This window comes from Etheostoma spectabile, chromosome 13 (genome assembly GCF_008692095.1).
Source record: "Etheostoma spectabile isolate EspeVRDwgs_2016 chromosome 13, UIUC_Espe_1.0, whole genome shotgun sequence".
In the NCBI taxonomy this organism is placed as follows: domain Eukaryota; kingdom Metazoa; phylum Chordata; class Actinopteri; order Perciformes; family Percidae; genus Etheostoma; species Etheostoma spectabile.
In genome coordinates, this window is record NC_045745.1 from 28,114,447 (window position 1) to 28,141,968 (window position 27,522).

The 27,522-nt window shown below is 37.5% G+C and overlaps 1 protein-coding gene and 1 long non-coding RNA gene across 20 annotated transcripts in view; both read right to left on the minus strand.

The window, feature by feature from the left end:
• Window positions 1–223: 223 nt before the first annotated feature.
• LOC116700939 (RNA-binding protein Musashi homolog 2) overlaps window positions 224–27,522 on the minus strand; it is a 253,670-nt gene continuing 226,371 nt past the window's right edge. For 3 of the 19 annotated variants that reach the window (XM_032534430.1, XM_032534426.1, XM_032534422.1), the window contains 3 exons: window positions 10,633–10,787; window positions 6,934–7,004; window positions 224–5,810 (listed from right to left, as the gene is read on the minus strand). In XM_032534430.1, the coding sequence (XP_032390321.1) occupies window positions 6,963–7,004; window positions 10,633–10,787 (197 nt within the window). In that variant the 3' untranslated portion in view covers window positions 224–5,810; window positions 6,934–6,962. Of the gene's footprint in view, window positions 5,814–6,804; window positions 6,827–6,933; window positions 7,005–10,632; window positions 10,788–14,223; window positions 14,404–27,522 lie in introns of all 19 variants that reach the window. The other 16 variants (XM_032534420.1, XM_032534418.1, XM_032534414.1 and 13 more) reach the window with 10 other exon arrangements.
• On the minus strand, window positions 25,033–27,519 carry LOC116700942 (uncharacterized). The gene is made up of 2 exons (XR_004334771.1): window positions 27,164–27,519; window positions 25,033–25,632 (listed from the first exon to the last, which is right to left on the minus strand). It is a non-coding gene; the product is annotated as an uncharacterized LOC116700942 (long non-coding RNA).

Here is a 27,522-nt window from a genome sequence, read left to right on the forward strand (position 1 = left end):
TTGTTTATAATAAACAGAAAGTACACTCAACAGTTCTTTTCCTCCAGTATCCAGTTATGGGATGTCAGCAGATGCTATACAGTATGGGAAGTGAATGCCTCTTTGATGTGACGGTTCACCACAAAATTTGACGTGATATTAAAATGCGGAGATAAATATTATCAGGTAAAATATATTTTCCCATCTTTAGCAAATATATTACAAAAAAACAAGGGAAAACAAGTCATATAACAATTCAGTTTATTTTATTTATTTTCCAGACAGACACATCAATTTCTGGACCACAGTAGAGGATGGAAACCTTTCACAGACATTTTTTGTCAATATTATTATTTGAAAATACAAATATAAAATTAGACTTTCCACATTTGATATGTGAGAGACCCCCATCCATTAATATTATCATTATTATTATTTTTTTAGTACATTTTACAACAGGGCTTAAGCAAGCCATATGATAACCTGAAAGATGCTTTCAGATGTCAGTCAAGTCTGTCTGTCTCTCGCCATAAAAAGTCGGTTAACATAAAAAAAGGGGCAAGTGTTAGGAATGGGCAGACAGCAGTGAAGAGAGCTCTGTGCTCAGCCTGCAGAAACATGGAAGCACAGCAGAGCCTCACACTGCCGTCCATGCAGTCTGAAGAGCTTCCAGGCTCCCCTCTAGGCCATGCGGTCTGCTCCAAACTCGACAACACGCCAGGGGTGAACTCTCGTATTGGTGAACATAAGCTAATAATGACTATATGTAACTGTGTGAGGAATATTCTGTATACAGCGGAGGTCTCCAGTCTAATATTGTTCGGACGAAGTTGAGTGAGTGAAAACTGCAAATATATATTCATCTATCCACATATATATTGCAACTGCATGTATATATATTTAGCAATGAGCATGGGGTGAGATGGCGATGGTTTGGACTGAAAAGGAAACTCACCCTAAAACACGACAGTACATTTGTGCTATTTCTGTCACCTTGAGGAGTTCAGTCTAGATTTGTGATCATATATTCTGAAAAAAAGAGATGTGACACTAGAAATGGTGATGTTAGAGTGAGAGTCACTTTGTGGACTGGGAGACTAACTTTGTGGTCACTGTGACGGTATCCAGTATCTCTCATGAGATAAGGGCACATTGTCTGGTTTAAAACCATTAGCACCACTATGAATAAGCCTCTTTTGGGTATAAATGCTCAGGAATGTTCAATAAGCCTTCAAAGTCAGTCTAATTAATTGGAAATGGAGCAGAGCCTGAACCAGCCTTCGTCTGATGTCCCAGCTTTAGAGACAGTTGTTCTTATCCATAGAACAGATTTGAATCCAAGATGACAGAAATCTCATAAGTGTGTGTGGTTTCAGGGGGTGGCTTTCCTACAGCGGATGGGATAAATTGTTTGGCCATTGCCTAGCACTTGCCTCAAGATTCAAGTTTAAATGGATACGGTAGTACACTACAAATGTCAACACCTTCCAGGTTGACTTTTTTCCTTTTTTGATAATTTTTTTTTCTTAAACCAAGACCCCTTCTCTCTCCCCAAATGGATACACTAGTCTACTAAGATGTGTAACATTCATCAGCTGTAAACTGCTGTCAGTTTGAGATAAAATGAAATTACAGCAACAGAGCCATGCTACCTTAAAGTCCAAGCTACAGGATCACAAAACGATAAAAGAATCCATTTTTATATTGTGTGAGGTGGGAAATGAACAATTTCATTGTAGTCTTTTAGCCACAAGGTGCTGCAACAGTGAGAAAAACTAAATATGACCGCATAATTGTAATCAACTACAGCTCCTAATGAGCTTCTTGTATTGGTTTGTAAGTGTTTGAGTTATACTTTATTTGATAAAATATTCAGATGAAAAAAGGGACATGCTGCAAATGAACAGGAGGAACACTTTCTTTTATCTTTACACAAAAGTTGGTGCATTTAACATCTCCTATTATATTTATTGTTTTTCTACTGTTGAGATATTTTCTGACACTAAAATGTGCAAATGAGGCAAACAATAAGCTTTTATACTTGGAACAGGTATTTTAGTTTTTAAAATACAAAACTTGTCCTGTATTGTCCAATGTGATTGATTAAGCATAATTTTACAATTAAGTTTAATATTTGACTTGCATTATATGTGGACATTGTCTTTTTTTAAATAACACAATGTCCCATATACTTGCTGGATTTATTGGAATATTGTGTCTAACAAAGCTGTCATTACTGTATATACTGTATGTAATTTGACAGTCTATACTGGATGCGAAATATGAATAGACACTAATGTTATTAATTTGACAATATTAAATCTTAAGACCTCATGAGGTGAAATAAATGAAATGACTGTAATGGAACCTAAATTATGTTTAATTGAGATTACATTCAAAAACCTAACTGTGTGCCCAGCTTGAGGCTTTATAATAGGCTTGTATTTTCTTGCTTGAACACAGCTGCTTGTGTAATTCTAACAGATCTGAATTCTGGACATCCTTTGACATGGTATTTTGACGAAACTTTGAGCTTTTATTTTTGATCTAATCTTTTTTCTTTGCTTTCTCTGATTTAGGTTAGCAATGAATCACAGCGTTGCTGGTCCAACATCAGGACATGAGTTTGATCTATTCTATTAATCAGCTCATATAATCCTTTGGAGCCAGAGGTCTTTGCAGGAGGGCTTTTCATTTTTACAGTCTCTTATACGCCACTGTAATGCAATATGTGTGAACAACATTGATAACAGATTAAAACAAAACCTAATTCCCGGAATCTAAGACTAAAATGATTAGACTTAATGGAAGTTTTGAGAGAAATAAGAGATCAAAAACAGTATTATTTAAAAATACCTATGCCAGTGGCATTTGGGATATTTCCAAAGTGTAAAAACATCAAAAGATATAGCACTATGACTGATATTACGACTAGTGTGGTAATCATTGGTACGTTTCTATAAAACAATATGAATTTTTTGTTTTGTTTAATAAAATCTTTGTCCATGACTATAGCTTGTGTCCCTCTTAAAAGAGAATCAAATAATAACAGTTTTGCATATCTAGCGTTAGCATTTAAGGTAGTATGGCACACCCCTTTTAAAACATTCAAGGGTGGGGATCCAAATAATGCCTTGTGTACAATTCCATCTTACGGCAACGGCTTCTCTTTCGTTCATCCATGAGAGCTTTGGTTAGCTGAAACCATGTGAGAGTGGCAAAACCAAACAAAAAAATAAAACATACAGGGAATAAATTACAATGAACCTCTATCAAAATAATGGTCTGCAAATATCAGAATGACATGATCATTGAGAGAAAGGTCTATCTTGACTGGTCCTAAATCCTCTATTCACTACAAGTATTATATTAATGAGTCCTATATAACATCTACTTTGTAATTACAGGAGATAGAAAAAGAGCGCGAGAGGGACAGGGTTAAATATGAGAGAAAGGAGAGGTAGAGCAAGGGAGAACAACAAAGACCACTACACTGGTATCAAAGACAGCACTCTGTTTACAAGTTAACTGTGATTTCTTTACACACTAATGAAATACATGAATGATCAACAAAAGAAGGAGGATCTCTGAGGATGGGGAATGGAAAGAGAGAAAGCAATGGATGCACAGTACATTTTAATAGTATATTACAATTATTAATATATAAACCACAAAGTATCAATAAAACTCTGATTAAACTTGAAATCAGCAAAGAAGCATCTTTCTTTTTTCTCTTTTTTTTATAGATTTGTATTTCTTATTTTCTTTTACATTTGAACATTACAAGGGTTTTTTTTCTCTTTAAATTATTACTTGATCACACCTCCATATCATTTACTTTAGAAGTATCCAGCATATTTCTTTACCTGGTTGTTTTGAAACAAAAATAAAATGAGACAAAAAGTGGGTAAAACGACAACAAATACACCTGCAGCAGGTAAAGTACTTCAGAAAACACACCATTCATTCAATTAATGACTTTAAAAACCCAACTGGAGCATATTATTATTAAATGTTTGTCATGAGTTAAATCATTACCACACACATGTGTAAAACTTGGTGCAGCGACAGAGAGTGACTATTTCAGTGTCATATTTTAACCCTGTATAAATATCTTTAGATGAGACATAGCTCTAATATATAAAGAGATCCAAGTGTACACTGCAACATATCAGTTACTACTTCCCAAGCTGTTAACTCACCTCAAAACTCTGAAGCTTTTGTCTATTTGAGAATACATTAACCCAAAAATCCTTCACACTATCCTAAAGCACAGGGCCGTTTTTTTTTTATTTTTTTAAAAAGCCGACATATACATGTGCAAATAGGAAAATGGCCTGTACTTTACTACTCACAGTGCATTTATGATTCCTCGCTTTATTACCTTTCAGTGTTTTCATTTATTTTGCCACTAGAATAAATTAAACCTGCCAATGCATCCACAATAGAACTCACAAAGGCTGAGGTATGGTATCAAAATGTTTACTTTTCCTAATTCATTCATAAAAGAACGGATTCAGAGAACAAGCATTACATAAAGGCTCTAGCACAGAGCCCAGATAATTGTGTTCCAAAAAAACGAATCAGGAACAAGCAGGATGAAACAAACAATAACATACAACTAACAAGTTCCTCTCAGGAGTATAAAAGTGTCAGGATGCACAGAGCACTGTGAAATGCCTGGTTCAAGTTCTAATCTTCACATCTAAGTACAGTGTGCTTTGGATTAAATCTTCTTTTTGTTTCTCTCTCTCTTTGAAATGATACTGATATCTTAACAGTTAGACAAAAGATACCAATCAGGCTCTTTTTTTTTTTATTTCTTAAAACTGTGTTGAACTGACTCACCGTTTGTAAATTTGCTGGTATGACACTTGTAAAATGATTCAGCTTCAGTATTTACAGAGCAAGTGTGTTCTGTTTGTCTCTGGGGTCATTTATACTGTCTTCCAGCAGAAAAAGTATAATAATAACGGTTTACAGCTTTTTCTTCTATTCACACTCTATAACATGTTCTTTTGACACACCATCACAAAAATATGCTATTCTCTCACTGAGTTGGTTATATGCAGTGACTGGAATAATATGTACAGCTACATTTCTTTTTCTCAAGTTTGAATTCACAATGTAGTTATATGAAATTTGTTATACCATATATATTTATTTCTAAACAACAAAAACAACACTTATAAAAAAGGACCATAAAAATATTGGAGTCCTCTTTGTATTGCCCAAAAATAGGTAATTATGGCTAACAATGAGACTTCACAAGAAAGAAAACAGCTACTAAGATTTATTACTTAGATACCCTCTTTAAATTTTTCTTTTTTTTTCTCCGAGTCTCTCCACACTGAGCTTCTTTTATTTTTGTGGAAAGACTGATTGGAACATCCAATCATTTCTTCTTTACACCACAAAGATGAAGACATGACTTGCAGATATTCTTGGCTATGACCCCCGCACTTCAAACAAAATCCATTTACACAAAATTACTATAAGATCAAATAAGATGACACAAATTAAGATTAAAACTAAAATGACTCTCTAAAAACGAATCAAAACAAAAGCTAACAGAGGAAGGAAATTGGTGAATGAAATCGACGTGAAACATCATACCAAACCAGGTTGTAAAGTTATAGTAGGTTTGGATTATAGTACAGCAGTTGTTATTTTTCTGAGATGACTAACGTTTTTCTTTTCTTCTTCATATGGTTCCGTCTTTCGTTCTTTTTGCCTGGGTGACACTGTAGTGCTTGAAGTTGGATAGCATCACCTGCACACAAAGCCAATTAGAAACTTCGTCCTGTCTTTCCTGGGCCACCAGTTATACTCTGCTGGGTGATAAAGAAAAACAAAAAAAGGATGGCAACAGCATTAGAAACCATTCATTTCCTTTGCATAGATCCTGACCGTAAATATTGTACTCACAGTGACATTTAATGACAGAAATAGGTGGTTTTTAATCATTAATAGGACTTCCAAATTATTACTTTGGATGTCTACTGAGGCACAATAGTGTTAACAAATGTGACAGCAGTTATCATTATTAGCAGCAGGTCAAAACTTGCTGCAGGCGTAACATGAGTACACATGATCACAGAAAAGAACACTCCGTTGGTGCATGTATGTCACATTTGAAAAAGTTATCACTTCTTTAGTTACAACACTTGTTAACTTAGCAATCATGTTCACACTACAGTCGAGTCTTGTAATAGCTGTAATGCTTTGCTGGGTTAATAGCTTAGCGGAAAAGTCCCCATTAAACAATAATTTAAACCCATGTGTGCACAACTGAGTTCAACACACAACCACACATCACATCTACAAAAACCAGCTGCAAGCAGACGAAAAGCTCAAGACATTTTGACTGTTCTACTGCACATATGAGGAGCAATGTTATAGCAGTAAAGATGAGTTACAGTGACAATATAAACATGATGAAACTGAAATATTCGGTTCCTAATAGACATTTACTGCTTGGTTAATATTTAATGATTCAAGGCCATTGACTTGTTAGTAAAATATTTTGTATTTTATTTAAGTCCTAGCGGTGGAGAAGTGTGAGTCTGTCCTTAAAAAATAACGTGTTAAGACTTCATTTTAGGATGGAAACATTTCAAAATGTTGATAATAAAAAATGAAAGAATAACTGGTAGTATGTGTGTGTGTGTGACTGAGGTATACATATTCCCCACAGTGAATCACACCAACAAGCTGACTGAATGTGTTTAAATCATTGAGAATCTTTTCTCCCGTCATCATACAGACCACCTCGACAACAGAGGCCTGCTGATTTATGAAGATGTAAACCTTTGTCACACTCACCCTTTACTACCAGCTCTGTCATCTTGAGGGAGGTGGATAAACAAAGAATGATGTGATGATCAACATGTATTAGATGAACATGTATTAGAGAGAGACTGATAGAAATGCACAGTAAATAAAATGCAATACCTCTGATGAGATGGCAACCGGCCACCTGTTCAATGGTATCCATTTGTAAAAGCTGTCGCAATCAACGGGCCCTAAAAGTGTACAGTTAGTGCTGTTGTCAGTATGCATTTCAAGGAAAGAAAAAGTGAGTATCATATCATGAATGTGAACGTTTTGATTCAGTTTGATCATGTTCAGTAGCAGAGCATATACAAGTGCATTGCATATTTTTGTAACAGAGAAACAGTGCACGCTGCAAAATGACCAAGAAGAAGGACTAATTTTAAAAGATATTAAAAATAGTTCTAAATACTTTATGAAGTTGATAAATCATTCAAGATACAGTAACTTCATTTTATGTTCTATGCCAACGTAGTTCTCAGGTTGTAATAGGCTCAGTGACAAATACTTGTACACAAAAATATGTGGAGCCAATAAAACACACACAATCTCCATCCATGTTACCATACACAGTTTATCTAATCTTCAAGCATGCATAGAATAGGATCACAAAAGCCCCCACAGTGAGATCAGTGTAGTTTTGTGTACTGAATGGTCTTCATTATGTAGCTCAGTTATCAGGGTACTGTGTATGTTGCTACTGACAGGTCTGCAGAAATCCTCGGATTGAAAAGAGGAGCACTTTTAACAGCGGTTTTCTGTCTTTATCACCTCAATCACCTAATTGCACTCAAATTGTCTTGCATTAAAAAACAGTTAAGTTCATTACTGCTTCTTTACAGCGGCTGTTTTGATATTGGCTGAAGGGATTAATAAAATCACTGCAGCATAAGACTGAGCGACAAATCAGTGACTGAAGTCATCCATGAGGTTGTGACTTATGATGATCTTACATGTACTCAGTTCAACAGCATCCTCGGTAAAAATAATGAATTATAAAGCACATTTTAGTTCTGAATCATTTCCCATTTTAATGTTCTGAATAAAGAGATCATCTCGCCGAGAGCAGAGAGCCGCAGGGCTGCTGCATCACCTCTCTTCTTTATTGCACTCTGTTTGATTCACTGGGTAATTCTCAAGTGGTGATTTAGTACGTGGTATCACAGGCACAATTTGACATTCTGTAAGGAAATCACAAAACCTGGCCTGTATTATACGGGTAAAAGACAGTATATTCTACACTCATCTGTTCTATAAATCTGCCTTTTTAGGGTAAATATGATGAAAAGACAAACATTTTTATTCAGATAAGATGGTATTTGTTGCATTCAAAGACTTGTTTTTACATTCTCTAATTCAGCATGGTTACAAACTGTTGCAATAATGGAAACAAATCACCTCATTTCCATCTGTAAACTATCTGCTGGTAAATCGGCTTTGAAAATGAGCCAGCCTGGTCTTTCATAACAAATATTTTGCTTCCTACACTGAGACCAACAGATTATCGCAGATAGCCAGTGGACCTAAAACAATTAATAAGAGAAGCTTTGCTTAGGAAGCAAAAGCCAATAAAATGTTTTTTTCTGCTTAGCTCTGTCTTTGTTTGGATATCATAAATCAATTATACATATTTACCCATATTAGAATGAGCTATTTCATCTTCTCATGAGCTATTTTGCACATTTGCTTGCTGTGACACTATCCCACACTCTGCAACATTGTTGCTATATAAGTCTCACAATCATGTCATCCTTGCTAAACCGGTAAACTTAGTAACTACTATGAATTACCCGTGTTATTTCTCACAAAAGAGATGCAATAAATGTTGCAGCAAAACCACAATGTGTGATTCCAAAACAAAAAAGTAAGTCACAATTTACCATTACCAGACAAAATAATAAACATGTATTTAACAAAAAAAAAAAAACTACAATATTAACTTAAAGAAATACCACAAACAACTCAAATTACTCTTTTCTCATACTTTTTCTTGTAGGAAATTCAAAATAATGAGGTGGACTATATTGTTTGGAAAGAGTGTCTTCACCCTGTAGTCTTGCAGTGCTTGCCTGCAGTACTAATGGGCTTGTTGTTATTCCACCTCACTTAAGCCATGCATTAATTAGCTTCTTTATGAAAAACAGGTGCTATTTTCATAACCTATACTGTGTCGCTCACTTCAGTCATTTGAAACAGTACAAACATGCCCCAACAAGCCTGGCAGTGAGTTGAAGAACATAGCCGCGCTACACCTTGGTAGGGGCCATATAATTCCGATGCTAACATTTTAGATGAATTATTCAGTGAGGTCCAGGGTAGACCAACACACAAGCAAAATAAACAAATCACTGATTGAGTCGTCTTTTGGGGAGTTCAAACCTTGTCCCTTTTGTTGACAAGGCCATGGACATAAGAACAAAACTCTGAGCTACTACTTAAATAACACTATTTTAATTTGACTGGATTTAGATGCTAATATTTGAGAACTCTGGGTTATACAGCATGCAAGCGTTGCCTGTCCTTAGCTAATTTAACAATACTATAACATAACTTGATCATGTTGCAACTATAAATCACTATGAATTAATGCACATACTTGATCCATTTTAAGTGGCTGCACACTCAGTTATTAAATTAAGTATACAAAATAAGATTGGAATTGTGTCTACGACTATGTCATTGACCTCAAAACTGAGATAGAATGAAATTCATATAAAAAATGTCGTCATAGGAGAAGTTATAATTATTAAACACTGTACATTAATACTTAATTACATTATTATCACTGCATACATTATGTGTTTTTAAAAAAACTAAATAAATGTTTATATACTGCTTATACATGCTAAACAAGCTTTATTAGTTTAGCTTGGTTAAAGTTACATCTTTATTGGCTTTTAGATGATAAACGCCAATCAAATATTTATTATATAAGTTAGAATAAAACAGGAACCTATTTTGCAAATTATATTCCCAATTTGTATGAAGTGCTACTATCTTGAGAGGCTATGTCTTCCTTGTTACTGGGGCCTTCCAAGCATGTTTGTAGTGGCTTCTTTTTAAATACTACAAAATGCAGGATTGGCTACACATAAACTAAACTGACTCACATGACAAGACAGATGTCTCAGTACATTCACATAGTCAGGCTGAGAACACCTATTGTAACTGCCACCTCTACTAGCCTTGCTAGTCGTACACTTATGAGTTGACATGGCAATTGGCAGCTTACTGATCAGCAAGAGGAAAAGTGCAACAGCACCTGGCTGAGCTGCTACACCTGGACAAGGACACTAGGAGACACAAAATCCTGCTTGGAAGCATTGTCCTAGTGACGGAGCAAACTCTAGCGCTGGGACAGATGGGTTTCTAAAAATAAAGGAAATTTGTTCTGGGAAGGTGACACAGAGGCTGGAGCAAAGTGATTTGTGCAACAGCTAAGGGGAATAAACATTTGCATTTGACACAGATAACTTTGAGAGCTAAGACGGGGTTTACCCTGATGTACAAAATACTTATGGGACCTCTGAACTCAATGACAGAAAAAAACCTGTGCGCAATGAAATAATCCAAACTCTTAGACTCTCCTGAATGGTTACTTTGATTTAGGATATTTTGATCTAGTCTGTGGAGGAGTATAAAGTCTTATGATAAATAAGCTCTAATCCTTTCCATAAAAAGTCTAGTGTTACGGAGCATCACAATCATATGCAGCGTGCATTGGCTTAGTGTCTGATTTTAGTGGTGGTATTCTGACACAGATGAGGCAAATGCAGTCAAGGTGCAGTCAGATATGACAGTCTACATCTGAGTACTCACTGTGATGCTTGGGCCAAACCCAGAGCCAGGCTGAGGGCTAGCAGCACTGATGTAGTTGCCCACAGCTGAATCCTGGCTGCTAGGTCCGTACAGGTCAGCAACAGGCCCTGGACTGTTAGCACCAGGGAAACCTCCGGGCCTTGATGGGTTGCCGCCTGCATACAAACACAGCAGGGAGCAGAGCAGCTCAGAAACACCCAATGACCATCAGTGCAATTCGTTCTTGCTATGACTCAAAAGGAAACATTTAACTCAAAAGAACACATTACTGGATTCATGTTTGTCTCAAAGGACTTGCTTATAGTTCATATCATAGATATGTACTGCTCATAAAACTATTGGATTTCATTTGATTTCAACCGACAAAATAATGCAGGATTCAGGTTTAACATGATTTCAAACCACAGCCAAAATGTAAGGGTGAATCCAGTATTATATTCAGAATATAGTCTACATGCTGTGTGTATTATGCATAGGAGTAACATTCACTTTGTCTAATCATGCACAACACAAAACAAGCACAGTGCTAGTAATATTTCCACCATGCTAATAAACTAGTAAGGTTGCAGTGTCAATGTTGCCATGCATAATGTGAAGGAGTACTTGTAAAAAAAAACATCATTAGCTGTTGAGTAAGAAGAGTAACACAGGATTATTATATAACAGATTTTAGATTGAGCTTTTTAAACCAAGACATTTGATGCTACTTTTTGCTTTCCTATATGACCTATGATTCATAGATACCGTCAAGAACCTATTAAAAATATTCTCCATCGTTTCAGCTGTGTGCTTCAGCTTTTCAGTCTGCTGGTGTAACTTCAGGCATAAAGCAAAACAGGTAGTGAGAAATAAGAAGGAGGCATAAGGGGGGGAATATAAAAGCTTGACCCGACTTCATGTGCAGGACCAAACTCAGGGGGGATAAAAAAGAAATACTGTACATGACTTACCACCTTTGCCCTGTGAGTAAGAGCAACTCAGACTAATAAATTGTCTCCAGATGCCTACTAAAGGCACATAACACTGTCAATGCAGGAAAAAGAAACAGTCTGGGAGAAAAAAATGCAGTGATCTCTTAACAGCAATCTCCAGTGCTGTCAGCTTCACATAACCCTCAGTCTCAGCCTCATTCAAAGACAGACTATGAAGCAGAAAAAAAAAAAAAAGAAAGAAAAAAAAATTGTATTAAAAAGAAAAATCTTCCGACCACAGAAATATGCTCGATCTGGTGTATATATGAGCCCATAAGCCCTATGATGCCTGAGAGGAAGTCTTTGTAGAACAAGTGAAGAAATATAAAGAGTAACTGCAGGATGTTCAATGTGTTTACGCACAGTATACAAACTGTAACACTGTCACCATGTTTAACATATCACTGCTCCATCTATCTAAACTATATTACACAGGTTAGGTTCTTTAGAAGCACCTGAAAACAGTCTAGATGTCCGTGTAAAGCACTATAGAAAAATAAAGCCATCTCACAAAACACACATCTAGTGGAGTTGACACTGCTGTTTAACTGAAAGGACTTTAAACAGCGAGCAGCTTGTGCTCTTATCTTGGCTGTACAGCCAGCAGTAGGCTGGCTTATTATATAATTAAGGTTTTTTTCAGTGGAAATGACAATCCTCATTTCCTACAACTGGTGCATTTTATTAGGAGTGTGGCTCACCCCTCTCCACTAAAAAAGTATGTACAGCATAAAGGTTTTTTTAGGCTGCCCTACGCGTTATTGTAGACCAAGTTAATTGTATACAATATATGTAGTAGGAGGTCCCTGCGCTGTCTCTCTTTCAGTTAAGCGTTCCTTTGCTTAAAAAACGTTGAAGACCCTTGGACTAGAGTGTTACTCTTCATTTAGATATGAATTTTATAGAGAATGATATTGCTAAGTCCTTCCTATGCTTCCATTTTTTGTACTTGTGGCCGAAAAGACTGGAGAGAAAATCATTTAATGCTAGGAGTGATTTCTCTGTGTCAAGTAATTCGAAAGAAAAATGGGAGGCCTTGAATGAATAAATGGCTAACTATACAGAACACTGTGTCTTACAAGTTATATTTGCTTCTTTCTAACTCACTTAAATGTAGTACTGAGGTACAGATATAGGCACTGTGCACCAGAAAAAACATTTATCAATGAGATTTGCCTTCAAACAGCATATATCCTATTCTCCCTTTCAGGCTAGCAATCTGTGTGGAACAATCTTCACCTGTGGACTGAGCAATTTGTAAGGTGCAAGGCTGCACAGTAACAACATGAATGATGATGATGAATGAACTATGGGTAATCTATGACCTATGGCTAGAAATCATCATCATAAGGCACTTAATGCATATAAAAAAATTCTACTTACAAACAAAATTCCAAATAAACATTACCAGTGTGTTTCCATTTACTATAATGTACTCTCTGATTTTGATAACATTAGGGTCAAGGTTGGCTTCCAATATAAAGTCTATTTTACAGACAACAAGCACATAAATTGGGTTGCCTCACTCAGGATGTGAATGTGTCCTCTCGGGAGAAAAAAAGTTGTGCTTTACCAACCAAAGGAAACTCAAACAAAAATCAACCACGCCAACAGAGTCCAACAAAGTGACTTACAGCAAAAGTGGCAAAAAAACCTTGGATGATTTGTACCCTTTCTACGCTTATTTCAACTATAATGTACAATAAATTTGCATGCTGTGACCAGGCCTCAACATCAACAGAGATACTGGCAATGGTGTGTATATCTTAGTGGTGTAAAGAAGTAGTAATCCTCCTCCTGCCACACAGCTGTGTATGCATTAAAACATTTCACACTGCTTAACAGATCTATAAGTATGAAAGCGTATGGTGGACTGTGTCTGTATTGCTATCAAACTTGCACAAGTGTTGTGACAATGATACTAAAACAGCAGGCCTAAAAGAAACCCTTCAGAAAATCACATCTGCTGAGTTGTTTCTATACAACCATCTGTGGTTTTGCTATTTGCTGTGCTAAAGTTCATACAGACAGACATTTTGTAGGAAATGCCAACATCTGCCTGGGGCAGCTGGCTAACCCTTTAACCATTGAGGGGAAAGTTGGCCCCTCACTTACACACTCACTTTGTTGGTCCAAAAAGGATGAGTGCATAGTCCCTTTTGTTTTCAATATTTTTTTCATAACATGAACAATCATTCTTACACTTAAAATACTTAGAGGGAACACTTAACTTGTTCCTTTGCTGTTCTAAATTCACAGAAACTTGAGCTCTGTTAGAGATGCCAGTGTACTCTCCAACATCATCAGTAGTTATTTAGTTCACATGCAAATGAAGGATTACATTCTGTATGTGCCCCTTATGTGCAAGCAGGGGCTGGAACATAACTTCACAAAGAAACAATAAATCTACATTAAGAATAAAGGAAGAACATGCAATGCTATTTTGTCAGCAAGACGTGTTTTTATAGTTTTTTTTTTTAAAGGGAGGGATTCTTTTGGTTTCTTTAACAAAAGTAAGAGAAAATGTATATAAAAAAGATTAGATCATCTGCATAGAATAATGTCATGAATCAAACTGAAAAGTCCAAAAAGTGGATGAGATAGATGCGCATATACAAACCTGGGTTCTTAAATTGATCCGGGCTGTGTAGGTGCTGGAGGGGGGAGTTGCAGGCGGAGGTGGCATGCTCACTGTGCAGCATCTGAGCCGCTTGGGGCCCCAGGGAGCCATAGTCAGCAAAGGAGCAGGGCCCCCCCCTCTGGTCACTGGGCGTAGAGTAAAACCCATAATCGGGGAGGCCTGGGAGATACAGTATAGGGTGGGGAGGGGGAGGGGAGGGGACTCCATCATTGTGGAAAACAACTTTTTCAAAGTCAAAGTCAATGTCCAGATTGTCAAGCATAGCTTGGTGTTGTGTTACACCATTTTTTTAGAATACATCCTTGAGTTTTGTCTGCTTTAATTGTCCCACCTGCCCTCCCTCCCCAACAGCTCCTACAGTGTGGCCAGGCCCCCTTTGGCATATGGTCCGTGTTTGATATGCTCAGCTGTATCATATGCATTAGCTGTACAATTATAGATACATACTGTCTCTCCCTGAGGATGCAATTAAAACCTTACTCTAAAACCTGGATTTGATTCAAATGGACCAATAACAATAAATTCAAAATAAACATTAAGGCCACAACTTTAACATTTTTGCTTTTGCATAATTGACCTGTGTCTTCCATGTTTTTGCAACCACTAAGGAGTGAGATAAAACTAAAGAATCATTAAAACACAGGTCAATACATTTCTCATTTCAAAACCGACAATTCTTTGGACACAACTGAAGGAATCTTTTGTCATTTAAATAAAAAGAAACATTGTGTACACCAGTCAATAATAATTTGAAGCTTTTTGTTACCAATAGCAACAGATAAGATTTCTTTTTTTGTGAATGATATACAGACATACATGTTTATTGATGATAGGCATTCTGAAGTGTACTAAGCACCCTAAGCAGGTCTCAGATTGGCCTCTTCGAATAATTCTCTCTTTGACACAGATGGTGGATTATCAACAGTTTAGAAAATGTCTTTCAGCAATAAATTGTGCTGGCATTTATTGCTTGTCCTCTAAATCTGAGACAAGCTGCTCATAGAAAGACTGCAATTAAAAGAAACGACTCCTTCTCACACCTCTTTGATAACAGAGTTAATCTACTCACAAGGGACTGACATTGGTGACACCGGCTTTTCCATGCTGGGTTTCCCCTGTTGTGTGTTTGGTTTTTTATTTGGGTCCTGGAGCGAATAGCCATTCAAAGCCACTTCACCTCTACCCATTCAGAGTTAGACAGTCCACTTCTGCCAAATGGAATGTAAGCACCAGCCATGTTTCTCTCCGCCAATGCTTTTTAGCACTCTGATCTCACCACTTGTGGGCTGTCGGCCCACTCATCAAATTATAGGCTCCAAATACAGCAGGCTTCCCACGTACGTCACATAATGCCTGACACATTGAACAAAGCTCAAGATCCAATCATTCCATTTACTTCACTTAGACAAATGTCACAGAACATTGATTGGCCTTGCTAATGAGGAAAACTGGATCAATGGAATAATTATAACGGGGGAAAAAACATTCAACAATAGCACAGACTGTGTTATTGGGAATTCATAAAGAAGCCATTCAAAATGTGTCACCAGTTCAGAACAGTGTAGAGAATGGAACCAAACAGAAATTACTTTGCATTTTATATTACTTTTACTATCCTTCAATAATGTCCATATTTACAAAATTTGACCATGAACCATGCAGTCACAAAGGATCAAGAGGCATCTGAGTAAAAGGGAAGTTACAGGTGAATATATAAAGAAATTGTTCACTCATAAAAGAGAAGATGCGACGAGACCAAGCCCACATTAAATATATGGGTATTAAATCAAAATATTGTCAGCAACAAATAATTTAAGTGGGTGTCTTTAAAAATTGGACAGGGAAGTTTTTTCCATTTGAGATAAGGTTAAAATTGTAAGTAACTAAACCGCATTAAACTGGGCAGACACTGCGTTTTCCTACAAATTTGGGGATTAAGTTGGGCTGAAAACAGTGTCCACCAGCTTTATAAAGATTTCAAATCTTAGAGTGTCATTCAAACCAATAACCAAGGTCCCAATGACAAGAAACCCCAAGCTAATGTCATTTACTCTTTAATATCTATTAACTACTACATATCGGGCAGTGCGGGTGTTGGTGTTTGGTGACAAACACTACAAAATTAAAAGAACTTCCTAGATTGTAACATTAAGCCAGGTGATGAAATATGAGATGTTTTCAGACACTGCATGCCTTTGCATTGCCTGCAGGTGTGGCAGGCTCAGGTAAGAAACTGTCCTTCTTTGCCAGATAGAGGCAGCTGGACAAGAGTACGACTCATACACAAACATGTGGGCACACATTCTCAAAGCCATATATTTTCATCAGTAGCTATCTGATCTGTTATGCAGGATGAGACTAGGCAGAGTGTGCCCACAGCTGCATTAGCATCACCGATCATATCACTGTGCCTCAGACCTCCCCACTATTAATATTCACACAATCTATCCAGAACAATGGGCCTTTCTTGGACTCCTTTTTTTTCCAATGGCCACTAATTGGATGTAATTACTCATCTACAAAACAAATGAGCGTGCTGAGGTTGCCTTGGAGACTAGATCAGGGGACCCAGCAGTGCGAATCGTTCGCAGGGCTTCATTTATACTGGTAATTATCTCCCCTACCCCCACCCTCTTTCCCTTCTGCCCTCAGTGACCAAAGCTGGCTGCGAGGCAATGGAGAGGGGAGTGTCTTGCAGTCATCTGTTACTGACATCATCGGGGTGGCTCTCTTTAAGTGGATAAATGCCCTGTTCTCGTTCCCACTTTGCCAGGTGACTGCCTTTAAGGAGGAATCACAAACCTTGAAAGTACTGCTGCTCTTTTTCTCACTAGTTGGAAAATAAAACTAATCACGCTGATGATAAAATATATCGTCATGCTCCCGGGCCTGTAGGGACTTCAGAATGTGAAAAATATTTTCATAAGTAAGCAAGTGTTCTGCATCAAGTTTGGGATTATCCTCATGTTAAGCCCCACAGAAACTCTAAATATTAACACGTGTACAATCCGTGATCCAAATTTTAACAAAACAGCAGCCTCACCATCGGCAAAATAAAAAGGTTTTGCTTAAACCTGATAAATTTTCCGGAAATTGTTAAAGGTTTTCTAATATCAGTATGTTTGCAAAAACATCAGTTAAAAGGCCTTTACTTTTCATTTATATTTCAACCTGTTACTCCTATAGACAAAAAGCAGGAAATACTGTGAATTGGGAAGTCTAAAAATCTATTAAGAGAAGTTATTTTAGTTTTGGCAAGAATCCTTTTTCATGCCGTCGCTCCTCCATTTCCCTCGCGGCGCAAGGAGGATTCCTTGGTGGCCATCAAACCACATCACTCTACAGAATATGTCAATAAACCTGACATGCTGCTTCTCAAATTAGCTTTGAATTTCAGAGCTACCATAATTAGCTTTTCCATTTTCACCAATGTCATTTAAAAATAGCGTGAAAGAAACTAACAGCTCTTTTGCTGTCTAGCCTTGCTTTCACTTTCCATTTGAAATAATCTTTTCTGAATGAATGGCTGAGTAATTAACAGCACTAGACACCCTTTTTCAGAGAGCACAGACATTTCATAAATAATACATATTTAATGTCTTGTCATTTTGTGTTCAGAGAACCTTGGCTAATTAATTTTAACAGATGATTTCTTCTTGCATTTACTCACCCATACTCAACCCTCTGTTTTTTTTTTTACTTTTTATTTTATGCCTGCTTTTCCCTTTCCTTGCTGCTCTTCCAGTGATGGACAAACTCAACAGAGCTACTGATATATTTACCTACAGCCTTGGCCAGGGGATGATTGTGATAAGCAAGAGGAAATGTGAACACTGACTCATGGGTAAAACAATGTGCAACAGTGTAGTAAATCAGTGCACACTAATTTTTTCAATGCAGATTTTAACCTGTGGGATCTGGGCTAGATGGGACTGAAAAAGGGCACTCAGTTATCAACAGTCGGCACAGATTATCCTATCGTGAGCAGGCTCAGAACTGACAGCCCTGGCCTTTGGGCTGAACACATTTTTTCCAACATGTCTAGTCAGGCTTATGTGGTCTGAGGAAATCTAGGACTCACTATGACTGAAATCTGAGCGTGATACTAGCTACATCTAATGGTCATTCAGATACAAAGGGAAAGACAATATGAATTATGATTTTCGCTCACTCAGATATTGTATGTCTAAAGATTGCCAAATCTTTTTACATCTTACAAATTTAATTATGGGTCATCTCATAAAACTGTTCGAAATGCTATCATGTATTGAAGTAGGTATGCAAGAAACGATTTAACTTACTTGTAATAACAAATAAGTAATAGTTTGTAATAATGTCACCTCAAAATAAATGTGTAATGCAAAAGAAACAGAACATGCTGTACTGACTGACTGGGAAGCATACCATACTGTATTTTATAACTGCATTTACAGGACTGTCTACATAAATACTTTACTCCCATTAAGCCTTCAGTAAGTTTTTTTTTGGAGAATGTGTTATGTATGCAGCCCCTGGAGGGCAGAGTGGTGATGTCCCTAAAGGCCTGTGCCTGTAACCTCGGAGCATCTGCTACCCACAGCTGTGAGAGCCAGCGCTTCGTGGTGGAGGTGCAAAGGGACACTTTGCCCTCCCCAATGTGTCACATCTTTCCCTGGGCCTCAGACAAAAAACCCAAGCAGGATGGGCTTGGCGTGCCTGCTCGTGTTATTTTGCACCAAATACATGTAAAGCGCCTCTGGCCTCAGTGCTGAGCTCTGCAGATTAGCATCTGGGACAAATGGACCTGAGCTCACCGAGAGCCAGATTGATTAAGCCCAGTGCATACAGCCAATCCTGGTCTCCTCTCAGGCACTGCTGAAGATCACAGAGCTTGTTGGGAGGAAATTGATAATGATCTTAATTTGGAAATGTCTGTCACATGAGTTACTTCTTTGCATGGGTGAAGAAAAAAAAGGTGAGGTGAGTAAAAGAGAGAAAAGAACAAAGAGCAACAACTAACTGAGGAGAGGAATGGGCTTTTTAAAAAGCATGAAGACCACCCTGAATCCCAATAAAACTAACAGAGACACCTCTGCAATTGATACTGCAGTCCAATTTCTGAACACAGTAAACTCTATTTCAGTTTTGAACACCTGAATCAAGTCAAACATACTGTACATAACAAGTAACCCGACCTCTAAACGCAGCTGAATGGGGCTTTGTGTACATTGCAGGTAGAGCCAAGATCTGACATTTGAGCTTCGCAGAAAGCTCAGAGGGACTCAGGAAAACACTCAACCAGAGTAGGCTGGGACCTGTGAAGTTCCCTGGACTGTCATAACCCTCTGCATCACTGGCATTCTTCTCTGTTTTTATCTGACAATGCCATAGCACAGGAGATTTTAGATACGTCTACTTTAATATGAAGAAAACTGAATGACAACTAGCCTTCTTTTGAGAATGAGTAAAATCCTGACTTTTTCCACACTGTTCCACTGTACATTTTTTATTATTCTATTTATTTAGAGTCATTTATTTATTTCAAATTATGTTAATGTATCAACTACCTCTCAGTCTCAGTTAAAGTGGAAAGTTGGCTCATTTATGCAGGTTCATCCTTCATATCAACAGTAGAGGTAGATTATACTAGCCCAGGTGCTGGTGCATGCATTAGTCATCTCCAAATTTGCAATTTCCTCCTTGCTGCTTTACTATGCAGATGTTCAGCCCCTCCAACTGATATTAAGTGGCTGGCCTTTGCATTCTCCATTCGGCACCCTGTAGAAGTTCATACGGGGTTCTGTGATACCACTGTGATAAGGCCATGTATGGGCCAGCACCTCTCTACCTAGAGGCAATGGTAAACTTTGTGCAAAAGCCACATGTCTCTGATCTACTTTTTGCCTAGAGCCACAGTCTCTCAAACGTCCTCGAAAACAGGCATCAAGACTAGTTGTCTTGTTCTTGCCTTTTAGTTGTGCATATGCTCCTGGTAGAGATCAGGACAGCAAAATACTACACCATCTTCAAATACAGACTGAAAACCCACCTCTTCAAAAACAATCTGGACTGACACCTCCTCAGATTCAACTTTCAGTAAATTAAACACTACATGTCCTGTCCTAGAAGTAACCACAACTCAGTGTTCCAACTGTGATAACTGGTACTTTTTCCTTCCTTAAAATGGGAAACTCTAAACGTTAACCTGAATTTGTTTTACAGTAAGGAAACTATGGTACTTGCTAGTAAAAAAAGTTATTTTGCAGAATTTAAACAAAATCTATTAGATTACTCATGTACTTACTGCAAGTCTAATTTAGCAAAGTTTGAAAGAGGGTGCAGAGTCTGAGCCTTTAGTAACTTTTCTTGTAGTTTGCTGCAAATGACAAGCCACAGTGAGAAGTCCAAAATACACCTTGTCATCAGCAGTGGTCTGTCATAGAGAGGGAAGTCAGCAGGCTGTCATTTTGTCTGTTGAGCTTTGAGAGTGAGGTGAAAGTGCCCTCTGTCAGGGATGGAAAATGTCTTCCACAGTCACAACACTGTCTGCTGACAAACAAGCCTCCCAGCCCACACGAAGGATATATCTGCACATCATATTTTAAAGAAACATATACAGTATCTAAACAGTACCTGTGGTCCAATTTTAATTTACATATGTATTTAGGGATGTTTAAGATGTTGATCTCATTTGTTTTACATTTAACTTGTGTGGTTTTGAATGCCACTTTAAGTGACACACCACCACCCTGCATCCCACCTACCAGGCAACAGTAGACACAGTATGTAATATGTGGTGTTCTATGGGAACTGTAGGTGGAGTCAAAGCACAAAGAATCCACACTTACATCAAAGATATGGCTTTTTTCCCCTTTCTTTTTTTAAAAACAAAAAGCCTCTTCTGTACTAAAATTAGAGAATTTCGCAAAAAAGAAGAAGAAAAGAAACCACTACTCCTGCTACAATTGCTATTCCTGAGTTGATTTGGTGTGCTGCAAATTAAGTTGTAAGATAGGACGAAGATGCAGCAACATCCCCAGACAATACACAGAGAAGAAGGTCAAGCCTAAACAATCTGTGTCCTCTGTTCTGTCTGTGTCTGTATAGAGAGACCACTGAATGCATTAATCCATGTAGCAGTATGGTATTAGCATAATCTCAAACACTTGATAAATTATCAATAATGCATTTGTCATTCTGTCAAAAAACCAAAAATAAAAGAACCAAAGATTATACTTGTTATATCATCAAGATGCATTGGTTAAGCATTTCTCTAGAGAACATTTACACTTAAGCAATGGTAATAATATAACATGACACAGCTCATTTAGGTAACACCCTACATACATGTTATAACATTTTGTTGTTGTGATAATATTCTTGATTTGCAGACAGACTCTGCCATATAATGAGGGAGCATTGAGATTTCACTGAGTGATGTTTTACTGTCCCGTGGCTGTTTAAGTACTCTAAAACAGACCCATGATGTCACTGTTTACCACTCTAACCCTCCCCCACCCCCCTCATAGTCATTTACTTGTCTCCCTTCCATTTGCAGCTGTCAGAATTAAGCTGTACATAATGGTTGCCATCATGTCTCTTGCTTCCTGGCTGCTGCTAACCCCAACCCTCAACATTCCTGCTTCTTAGTGATGTTCATTGCAATTGTTGGGCAAATTGTTTGTTTTTGAAAATGCAAAATCAAATAGCCCTGTGTGAAAGAAAGAGCATCTGATTGGCTTCCAGGGTTGCCTCTGTTGATTTGAATTTAGTGCAAATGAGGACCGGTTGTTTAATTTGTTTGTCTCTATTTGTGTGCACATGTAGGTATAATGCATACGCTACAGCTGCTTGTACTGTAGCTGTCTGTGTGTTCATCTTCAGGTATCACAGCATATGACATTAGCAACTGTCTACTTACTTTATATCTGTGCAGCGCAAACCAGACATGTGAGTTACAATTAAAACAGATTTTCACAGCTTCAACAAGCTTCTAATAGTATGTCTGATTAGGAAAGACGCTCTTCCCTAAAGCCTAGAGGCTCTGTGTTCACTCAGGGGGAGCTTTTATTGACAGCTATTAAATGATCTAAAGTTGTAAGGGTGGAAAACAGGATGTCTAAATGAAGCCAACAAGTCAATCAATGCTGCTGTGTAAGACAGAAGGAAACTTGCTTTCTGGTTTTGGAACAAATCACTTGGCAGATCTTCGTCTGTATGTAAATACGATGTGTGCTGTAATTATGCTTAAAAATGTGTGTATTGGAAGTTGATGTCTGAGGCACTGACTCATCTTTTTATGTGTTATTTTTTTTACATTTGTATTTAGATAGACTGTATCGTACAGATGGCAAACAATCATTGGTAAAGTGTCCAAGGTTTAAGGTGCTTTGACTCTAAAATCATCAGGACATACCAGATAGATAGAAAAGTACATGGAAAAGTAAAGAGTGGTAGAAAAGAAAAAAACATGCCTGACTTAGCGTAACTGGTTTGACTACTACAGCTAATTCACTATACCTAGGTTTGCTTACCATGGATGGTGATCATAACTTACTGTATATCAAATGACAAAGAAATCAAACTTCTTAAATAGCATAGACATTCTTCTGGCAGTCAAATGATTAGACAAAGTATAAAAGTATTACCTAGTTTCCAAACATTTTTTAAAGTCCTACTATTTACAAAAATGTTTGATGCCAGGAGATTTCAAGGAAAAACTACTTACTTGCTGTAACCTAATTTCAAATTATTGTATCGTGTATATATATATATATATATATATATATATATATATATATATATATATATATACACACATACTCTAAAATGCATAGTTTGTGTAACCATGTGTTTTTAATGATTAATTAAAGTGACTGAGGTGAAGGGCATCTGTAGTCATTAGCCAGAGAGGGCGAGGAAACTGTCTATGGACCTTGTGAGGAGGGGATGTCTCCCGCCTGCTACAGCTTCTTCTGAACTGTTGCTGCCAGCCAGAATACCGTGTTGGACTGTTGAAGCGTCGAGCCTCACAGCTTTAATCCATCATTCCTCGTCTGTTCTCCCTCTTTCCCTTGCTCATGCTTCAGGTAACATCCCATGGACTTGTGGGCATAAACTAACATTGCATGTGTGTTTTGTTTTGGTAGCTTGAATAAGCAGGGGAAGCAGCCATCTGTTTAAGGCCATTAGCTCCCAAGCCAAGACTCAGGCCTGCATTGTTTTATTTTTTTCCGATGGGTAAAGCGTCTTTTTTTTTTCTCAATTGCGTGGCAACCAATAAGTTGAAGAAAAGTAAAAGGTTATTTTTAAAGATTAAAATAAACGGTTATTCTTGGGAAAATTGAGTGAAAATTGAAAGTTGTAAGATAAATGTACTTAACTTCTTTTGTGTATTGTTTTCTTATTTAGTTTAAGTGGTTAAATATTTGTTAACTTTTAAGTCTTATAGAAATAGAAAATATAATTTATATTATATGTAATTGCAGATTTGAATCATTAATTAATATTGTTAAATGTATTGTCATGACTTGATTGCCTCAAACTTAATTGCCTCACACTGAGTGTTACAAAAAGGACTGTAAAAGTGAGACAGTCCCTTTTTGACTTGAGTAGGACTATTCTGTTTCATCATATTGGATGATGCCTCTTATGTTGTTTGCCTCCTGTATGTCTGAGTAGTCAACAGGTTCCTATCGTAGAGATGAACAAAGACTTTAGACAATGCAGAGCTTTGAGTCTATGTCATAGCTGGATAGGCACAGCTCAAACTCCAAGGAGGTGCAGTGGGTTAGTGTAGCTAGAGTTTTTTTAATGGCACACATTCACAAAAGAGGTAAAGGTGTGAAAACTTCTAACAGGGTTAATTATTAAACTATTAAGTAGTTTGTTGTTTACAAAATGATTTCAACCTAAACGTGCTCCTCAGTGACACTGCCTTCTCAGCCTGTAGATGATCATTTTTTCAAAGATATGTTTTACTCAAGCGAGACTAAAGGAATGAAGCGTCATCTGAATTCACTCACCAATTCATCTCTTGAATCAGCGCTCTCACCTAAAAGTTACGTTCCCATACAGCTAAACTGCCTTCTCAATTATGTTTCGAGGGAAACATATTTTTTCCCAGATTGCGTTTTTTAACATACCACAAGTACATTTCAAATCAAACTCCGTATTTAAAGTCCATGTACGGTGGTCGGGGTGGATGGATGGGTCACGCAAACACGCAGCAGACCGCTGTTTGTGTCCAGTGTGAATCCAAAAAGTCAATGTTGACTTACATATGTTAATTAAACCACGTCATGTCCATCACATACTTAAACCAACACCAAAGCACTGTTCCTTTTTGGTCCCCCTAAACTACAGATCCGATACCCTAAACTTGCTTAGTGCGGTTTTAGCCAGTAGAGAGCTGCAAAGTGAATGTAGCAGTGCTGTTCACCCTGTTACAAGTTGATGACCCACTGAAACATTATTTTATGGTACAAAAGAATCTTTGGTGTTGCAACAAACTTGTTTGTTATGCAACAAACGTATTTTGACCCAAACCATAATCTTTTTCCTAAACGTAAACAAGAAGTTTTGTTTCAATTCATGTTAACCACGTGTTTACTACTAGCAACAGGCTGCTACACAAACATGTAATCTGGGATTACATTTGTTTTCCTCAAACATATTTGAGAATGCAGTATAGTTGTATGGGGTTCTTACAAAGACTACTAAAACACTGAGGGTAAAACCAACCTACATGTACAGGATACCTGGCTTGATGTTGGGCCGACACGGCTTGTCTTTTTTTGTGTGTGTGTATGGCTTTTTACTGTGTACTCATAGTATGTGTGTTGATACTAAGTGATCCAATATGTAGGGTGTAGTGTGGAGCTTAAAGTTGGGAAATGTTTGGAAGTTCATGGTTAAATGAGACATTGAGATGCACTTTAAAATTGTCATGAATGTCTTTGCAGAGGTTTAATCATTTTGGAAACTGATTGCTGGCAACTTTCTTGAAACACTAGGTACACACGTCAGTGCTGTGTCGGGTCTGTAAAGCTTAGTTAAGTGTCTTCCAGAATGAATGTTGTGTAGGAGCTGTAAAGGTTTTTAAGTAAGATGTATTTTCTGCCTAAATGGCTTAACATACATTTAATAGAGGTTAGGTATTTTGGAAATTATGGGGGTCAAATTGTATTTTTTTTATGGAGGGAACAAGTTCTTTCTTTTATGTTTTAGACGTTAACCTCTGATTTGGTGTACTATGTTTACATGTTTAAGTTTCAATGTATTCTGTTGTTTTACAGAAGGTTGTTGCTACTAACAATAATTACATAAATGCATTTGTTATTAAACATAAACAATTAAATGTTAACATCATATTTGTTTATCAACTATACATTATTTTTCACATGCTGACTTTAAAGGTGCTTTAAGCAATGTTGGGTCATGTCACTTCTTGTTGAAGTTCATAATATTGTCAGACGAAACAGAGGCTAGCTCGCCCCTCCCTCCTCCTCAAATCCTTCTTCGGTCATTGGCCATAACACTGTTTATGTTTGGGGAAGCAGGTTGGCCAATTTATTTATGTTGCGGTTTCTGGAGTTTGGGGCTGTCTACAGAGGTTGTGTTTTTTTACTGTGTGTTCAAAGGACAGGCAGCTAGCGGAGAGTGAGGAGATGTTTGCTGTCTGTTGTAGCCTAAAAAACGTGTGACATCGCTTAGAGTAGGGCTGCACAATTAATCCAATTTTAATCACGATCACGGCTTCCCACAATCAAATTTGCGTGATCAAGCTATGTTTTAAATGAGTCATTTCGTTCATAGAAGGCTCCAGGTTTTTTTGCAAAGCCAATCTACAGCTCCTTAAACCACTGTCTGATCATGTGCCAGTCAGCTTAGTTTCTAGATGTAGACAGTCACAGAGGATAGAGTAACGTGAGGAAAATTCCACAACAGATGGCAGTCGGTCTTATGTTGGTCACCATGTTTAACAGTTTACTAGTAAACGCAACATTTTGTCCCGTCTGTGTTGTTTTTCAGACAAAAGCAGCGACCAGTGCTAGTTAGTATCTGTTAGCTCACAGAGATCAAGGGTGCAACTAATATTTTTCCTAGGTCGCATCGGTGCACCTAATTTCCTCGCATCCGCTGCCTCTCCATAAACAAAACAATGTTGTTTATATCAATATGGTTTAGATTTGCGTTACATGACACATTTGTTCTGTAAAGCCATGCCTGTGTCGGTATCTCTCCTCTACTCTCTCTTCTTTTACTCTCCATGCAGCCCCGCCTCCATTCACTCATCCACGGCTCTTCTGCAACATGAAGAGACACAGCGGCGACAGCTTACATTTGTCCTCAGTTTTAATTGTTATGAACACAGCTGTATATTGTTAAGCAGGAGAGGCAAACCTGTATTTGTACCAGTGTTTCCGCTGGTAACTCTGTTATTGCGGCAGCCGCGGCGAAAAACACAGAAGAAATTATTGAATGCGACTAACTTCAGTTAGTTGTAGAATAACAGCGTGTGAGCCTGCTGGACCCATTCATAATGAGTCAGCCGTCACTCTGTGAGTAGTCTTAGCATACGTCCATCGCACTCTCCCTCTCTCCCGAGCTCTTTTAATCAGCTATTGTTGAAAACAAGTGAAGGAGCTTTCTCAGAGATACATTTAAAAAACTGTATATACAGTATATCCTAGACTATTTATTTCAGATAATTTCTAATGTGTTGCAGCTTTATGTATGTACAACATACAACTTCAACATAAGAGGAATGTAGCACAATAAGGACGTAAAAGCAGTTATAAATAGCCTATGTAACTATAAAATTTGTTTTGGTTAAAATCAACAAATAATCGTAATAATTAATCGTTATCTCAATATTGATCAAAATATTATTGTATTATCATTTTGGCCATAATCGTGCAGCCCTAGCTTAGAGCACCTTTAATAATGTCAGTTGAACTCATTTTCTTGACTTTTTCCGTGAAGGCTCTCCTCATCTATTTTAGTGTTAGTTAGTTACTGTATATTATTGAGTTTTCCCTACTCAATCACTACACTTACAAAAATATTTGGAAAAATGGTGCCTCTGTGGTTTTTAATCAGATCAAAGCAACAATTTTACAGTGTAAGAACCATGTTGGATTAAATCTCTACTGTGTGTGTGTACGATGCTGTCAGTCTAAACTCAAATTGTTGCCTAGTGTGTGCATGGGGGTTTGGGGGACTATGTCTATGGGGAGAAGCAGAGCAGGAGAAGTTGGAGAGAGCAGCAGCCACACAGAACATGGACAGAGCGTT